Source organism: Musa acuminata, chromosome BXJ2-4 (assembly GCF_036884655.1).
Source record: "Musa acuminata AAA Group cultivar baxijiao chromosome BXJ2-4, Cavendish_Baxijiao_AAA, whole genome shotgun sequence".
NCBI lineage: Eukaryota > Viridiplantae > Streptophyta > Magnoliopsida > Zingiberales > Musaceae > Musa > Musa acuminata.
The window spans coordinates 33119134-33125505 of NC_088341.1; the positions used below are offsets into that span (position 1 = coordinate 33119134).

Consider the following 6372-nt stretch of genomic DNA (forward strand, 5'->3'; position numbering starts at 1 on the left):
AGAAGAAACACGAGAGGAAGAAGAAGCTGGAGCCACCCCTGCGTCCCCTGCTCTCCGGCCAGCGCCCACCATCACCCCGCTTCCCGGCAGGCGACCACCGCCGCCGCTATTCCCCGGCCAGGAGACGACGCTGCCAGCGTCCATCCCAGCCCTACTACCGCCGCCCGCCTCCCCTTGCGTCGTAGCGCAACCGCTCGACCTCTCCTCCTCGGCGATCGTTGGTGACCAAGGAGACGACGCTGGGATGGACGCTGCCGGCGACCACCGCCGCAAGGAAGAAAAAAAATGGAAAAAAAGAAAAGAAGAAACACGAGATGAAGAAGAAGCCGCAGCCACCCCTGCTTCCGGCCAGCCCACCCGCCGCTGCTGCTCTCCAGCCAGCGCCCACCATCGCCCCGCTTCCCGACCGGCGACCGCCGTTGCCGCTGTTCCCCGGCCAGGAGACGACGCTGCCAGCGTCCATCCCAGCCCTACTGCCGCCGCCCGCCTCCCCTTGCGTCGCAGCGTAGCCGCTCGACCTCTCCTCCTCAGCGATCATTATCATCCCTTTCTCTTTTCTTTTTACGATAAGACTTTAAGATCTTATCATTTGGTATCAGAGCGATGATAAGACTTTAGGGTCTTATCATTTGGTATCAGAACCTTATCATTTCTTTTATTTATTTTACGATAAAACTTTAGGATCTTATCACAAGGTTGGAACTAGTGCCTCCAGCATCCAAACTTGACCAAGAGTTTATATTTGAGATCTATGAATAATCTCTAGTGTGCATAAGCAATAGTCTGTTGGATTTTGTTGCTATTAAAAAAATTTAAATTTCACCAATTTCCTGACTTATTTTACAACACCAATAGCTTATGAACACATATTCAATGTATAACTGTATTGGTAAAATCTAGATCATAACTATACATCCGTGATGTAATATAAAATAGTACGTTAAAAAATGTAAAACAAAGAGTTTAAATAAATCCATTTTGCAAGCCATACACTAATCATATATTTATAAATTTTAAAATATACTATTCAAAAAAATATTTTCATATAAATTCAGATATCATAAAATAATAAATACTTATAAATGACCAACACCTACCTTCCTATTTTCGTGACAGCATTAAATGTTAGTACCAGAAAGCATTAAATGAAAGCAGCACCAGAAATAAAGATTACATCTCCTTAAGGAGATATGACGGTGGAGGCAACACAGTTGCCACAAGCACCCTCTTCATGTTCTCGATCTCTATGCATAACATCTACAGCCTGTTTCATTTTCCTCGAACATTTGATTCTGCTGAAACAGCAATTTTATTTCAGTCGATGATAGCAGCTGACATTGGGCAATACGTGATTATAATTAGTAGGATTCACGTACTGGAAACAACGACAAGATCAAGCACGAACACAAACATTTCAGCTTCATCAGCAAAGCTCACTCGATCTCCAGGCAGATCTATTCTGGAAGAAGTTTCAGGCCACTGAGGAAGTGCCTCTCGAACACATCCATCTGATGCTGCTCGAATGATAAGCCAATTTCCACGCCATCTCCACTTCTGCTTTCCTGCAGCCATACGGCTCGGCTCCTATGCATCACAATCTCAACCTTCACCGGTCTTCCCCACCCGAAATCAGTATCGTAAACTTTGAACTTGGGTGATCCCGCCAGGGTCATGGGAAGTTTTTGCGTGGCGTGATGCCATCTTTCGCACATGCCGTGCACACCCTTAAGGGCGCCGTGTTTCAGGTCTTCTATAGCCTTCCCGATGGCCTCGGAGGCGGCGAAGATGCCGTCCTCCCCGACCAGATCGCTCACCTTCACCTCCACAAAGCACGGGACGATGCAGTTGCCGAAGTATGTCTCGGGCACTGGCGACGGCAGACGACCCCGGGCATCCGCCGTGAATGTGAAGTGCGCGGTCTCGTCGCCTGCGTCGCCCAACGTCTTCATGAGGCAGACCCACACGTACGCGTAGGTCACCACCACCGTCGAGCAATGGAAGGTGGTGTTGCGCTCCCCGGCCTTGGCCATCACCCAGCACTTGAGACGCCGGATGTGATCTTGTCCGAGGGAGAACGTGGCGGTAACCAAGTTGGAGGCTAGGGTCGACGCTTCACGGGTCCCGGAGCTCTCGTAACCTGGAATGAAGTTGACGGAACGCAGCTGAAGAGGATTAGGGATCGCCGTCCTGTCGAATAACGGTGCCGCTGGCTCCACGATCTCCCCTGCTCGGCAAGCGGATGCCCACGATTTCACGAAGCGCATGAAGCTCGAGCCGTCGCACGCGACGTGATGCACCCATACCCCGACGGTGAAGCCTTGGTCGGGGAACACGGTGACCTGCACAGCCGACAAGGGCTTCGCGGCACCCGACCAGATCGGCCGGGGCGCCAACCGCTGCAGCTTGTACACGTCGCGCGCGTAGTCGCCGGAGAGCTCGTGGAACCCACTGTCGCACTCGGCCAAGACGAAGGACAGTGATTCGCCGCCGGTCCAACCGACCTCGGAGACGTCGTCATGGCTGACGGAGCATCTGAGGTTGCCCGCCAGGGGGTAGAACCGGGCAAGCGCGAGGGACAGGGACGACTTCAACTTCGGCAGTACCGAGTCGGCGAAGACTGCAGCGGGGTGGGGGAAGTAGTAGAAGAAGAGGCGGCGGACGGGACCGGAGGTCGACCAGAGGACGTCGAAGAAGGTGAGCGGAAGAGAGGGCGGCGGCGCCGCCGATCCCATCGTTGGGAAGATCCGGGATTGCTCCAACACTCTCACTTCTCCGGCGGACTCCATCGTAATAACTACGCTTCGCTCGATTCCCCCTTGAGACAACACGAGATTCACAATGGCAATAGGCTCGTTGGAAGTTCGAGCTTGCTTTATGCGCGCCTTCGATCCGTGATCGGAAACCTCAGAGCTCGTCCACTGGACAATGGGCTTACCATGTGATAAACGCGGGACTCTTTCTCGACTGCGTTCCTCGACATAATGTATAGTTTACTGCGCTAATTAATATTCTATAATTAATTATGAATAGTACGTCGGTACTAATAAATTAAAAATAATATTGAGATTCTTAAGCTTTTCAAAATGAAGCATATATATATATATATATATATATATATATATATATATATATATATATATATAATTTTTTAAATTATTAATTTCATATAAACCTTTGGAGGCTTTTACGCATTCCTTCCCCCCTCCCCTTCGGTTATGTTACTGACAACGGACAAGCGTTAGTGTTAGTGGCGCGCGAGGTCAGTGGCATTCCAGAGAAATTCCCGATGTCACCTTCGATCGTGATCTCTTTCCTCCTTCCCTCCACTTTGGTTGCGTTGCGGACGGTAGACCATCGAAGGAGGCTACCTCTTGAAGGGCAACGACCAGCCTCCCCTCCAATTCCCTCCCCTCTAGGAGAAGTATTTCGAAGGCCACCTTAAACTCTACTCCATCTACGTCCATCCTCATCCATCATATCAGCTCGACTACCCATCGAGTTTGGTGTTCTGCAAGTGGTAGATCCCAAGCCCGGTACATACGATGAGTCATCTGTTTCGTAAATGCTTCGACTCCTAATCATCATCTTCCTCATCAAGATCTTAGCTTTTGTAGGTGTTAGCATGAGGTGGTTTGTCCATGGTAGACACCGAAAGAAGACTTGGTAAACTCATTGCTCGGCATCTCCAACCATTTCTTCGTTCTGCTATCGAAGACATGCATCCCTCTATTCGACTTCAACTTCACCTATCGCTATCTAATGCGATCCAAGTAAAGCTTCATGGAGACCTTTGGTGATCTAAACCCTAGCCAAGGGGAGATACTATTGGGAAACCTTAGGCAACATCACATGCGTAGTAGAAGAATAGAAAATAAAAATAGGTTCCAAAAAATTTAATATCGGATTGTTGTGCGAAGATTGATGCACAAAAAATACAAAACCAAAAACTTTATAACACATGTGAGATGATTTACCTAGGAGAGATCATGTATCCTCAAAATCTCAGATCCAAATCTCTAGATGAAGGAGGTCAGATATCCTCCTCTCTAGCGGTGATCCACATGGTAGATAGCTCGATGATGCTCATTCTTTCCCTGTGCGATCTTCCTCTGCTTTGCGCACCATAGAATTGTACCAAGATCAAGAAGGGGCCGACCCTTCTAGCTGTCTACATGCCCCAAATAGAGCTATTGGCTGCGGAGAAGAGGGAAGGAGGAGAATATGAGGTGACATCTAAAAGGTGTCTAACCTATGCCCCTTTGGTTCCCTTTTATTTATAAAGGTCCATGTCAACTTAATCCTAATAGATCCTGCCATATTGGATATTGGATCTCTATGCAACTACCTAAGCCTCTTATATTAATGAATCTCTATATAATAATCACTATTTGCTCTTATTGGGTCTTACCCAAAGGATCCAATAATATTGAGGCTTATTAGATATCCAATAAGATAGGGTTTCAATAGATATCTCATATTCATATCTCTATTCATCGCAATACCTACCATATGTGAGTGATCCTCTAGGCCCAATATCGAGCTAGCTATAAGTCATACTTGTTGGAAAATTTGGAGATTTCATCACATGCGCATTAGAAGAACAAAAAGAAAAATCCTATAATTTCATAAAAAGGTTATATCGTTATGCGAAGATTTATGCCCAAAAACCCACAAAAATGAAAAACTACGCATATAAGGGAGATTGTGTTACCTATAAAGATTGTATATTTCTAAATTCCTATAGATCTATGGGAGAGAATGAAGGAGGTCAATTATCATCTCTAGTTGTGATACACACGCTAAGGGCTGTGAAGACGCTCCTTGAATCGCTACCTAAATCTCCACACACCACAAATAGAGGCTGTTGGCTGAGGAGAATAGGAGATGGCAGCCAAAAGTCTTAGCCTATCACCCTTTGGTTCCCTCCTATTTATAAAGACCCTTGTCAACTTAACTATAACGGATCATGCCCTATTGGGTAATGGATCTCCAACCAATTACTTAAGTCTCTTAGATTACTAGATCTTTACCTAATAATCTCATATTAGCTCTTATTGGATCTCATTCATAGGATCCAATAATTCAAGAGCTTATTAGATATTCGCTCCAACGGATATCTCATATCTGAACCTCTACTCGTGGCAACACCTACCATATGTATGTGACCCTCTAGACCCAACATCAAGTTGGTCATGAGTCATACTTGTTAGAACTTTTTTTAGCTCAGTAAATTATTATCTATATAATAATTCACTCGACTCATTAACTACAAATGTATTAGGCCACTACGTCGTAGTCCGTAGATGATTCAAGAGAATCCAATTAATTGGACCTGTTTATCCTCAATTATTGTGTATCTATAGTGCCTTATCCATTTAATACCCCAGAGATCATATACCGGGCATAGTGCTATCAAGCTCATACAATTTCTACTTGAGTCTCGCTCTAATCGGATTCTCCCAAAGTACTCTTTATCTCTTAATCCAAATGACACTAGCGAGGGATTTGTTTGAGCAAAAACACATGAGATATTCTTCTCATGACACCGAGAGTGGATGTTTCTCTATCGATACTCAACAGCCCTCGTAAAATTGGTTGCTACTCTTGATGACCGATTATGCTTATCTGAAACTTTTAGGCTTATAAGTTTGGTATAAAAAAGTAGAGTACTCATATAGGATATCCTTGGTGTTTAAAGTCTAAGGATCAGATACACCACTATAATGATGAAATAGTTGTTTGAGAATGATATATAATCAATCATCCAACATCCCATAAGCAGATCAATTAGTGACCTCATTCTCTAATGAGTATTTTATCCCTAGTATCCTCGCATAAGCAACTATGAGATTAGCTGCATACATTATACGAATTGGTATATAGTACACCGGTTTGTCCGGTTATCTCGATATTCATCTCGAGTAACCTATGACCGATTATTTATGGTCTATGTTTAAAGGCGAATCAGTTTCATTATTATTATCTCATCACGATATGATTTTTATTGCATAGATCTACAAACATCACAATATATACATCATATAAGATAAAGTGATAAAATACCAAATAATATAATAAGAAAAAAAAATATGTATTATGTCACATATGTTATCACTCACGTGATTGACTTGCAGGGCACCTATAACTAATAATATCACACTTGGCCTAAAATCAATCACCTGCGTATTTGATCCCTATTAGACTCTTGTGACGCTCAAAGATAATTTGAGATAACGACTTTGTTAGTAGATTTACGATATTATCTTTGAATTAAACTCTTTCCACTATTATATCTTCTTAAGCCATGATCTCTCTAATAAGCAAGAACATCCTCATAATACTTTTGATGAGACTCGAGTTCCCTCATTTGAG

At 44.4% G+C, this 6372-nt stretch overlaps 1 protein-coding gene across 1 annotated transcript; it reads right to left on the bottom strand.

Annotated features, from left to right (window-relative positions):
- Nucleotides 1–1454: 1454 nt before the first annotated feature.
- On the bottom strand, nucleotides 1455–2786 carry LOC103977818 (anthocyanin 5-aromatic acyltransferase-like). Its single transcript, XM_018826141.2, has one exon. It carries the CDS (start codon nucleotides 2784–2786, stop codon nucleotides 1455–1457), a length of 1332 nt encoding a protein of 443 aa, XP_018681686.2.
- Nucleotides 2787–6372: the final 3586 nt, after the last annotated feature.

Excerpts from the sequence above, each read along its gene's own strand:
- LOC103977818 (XM_018826141.2), bottom strand. The coding sequence starts at position 2,786 with ATGGAGTCCGCCGGAGAAGTGAGAGTGTTGGAGCAATCCCGGATCTTC.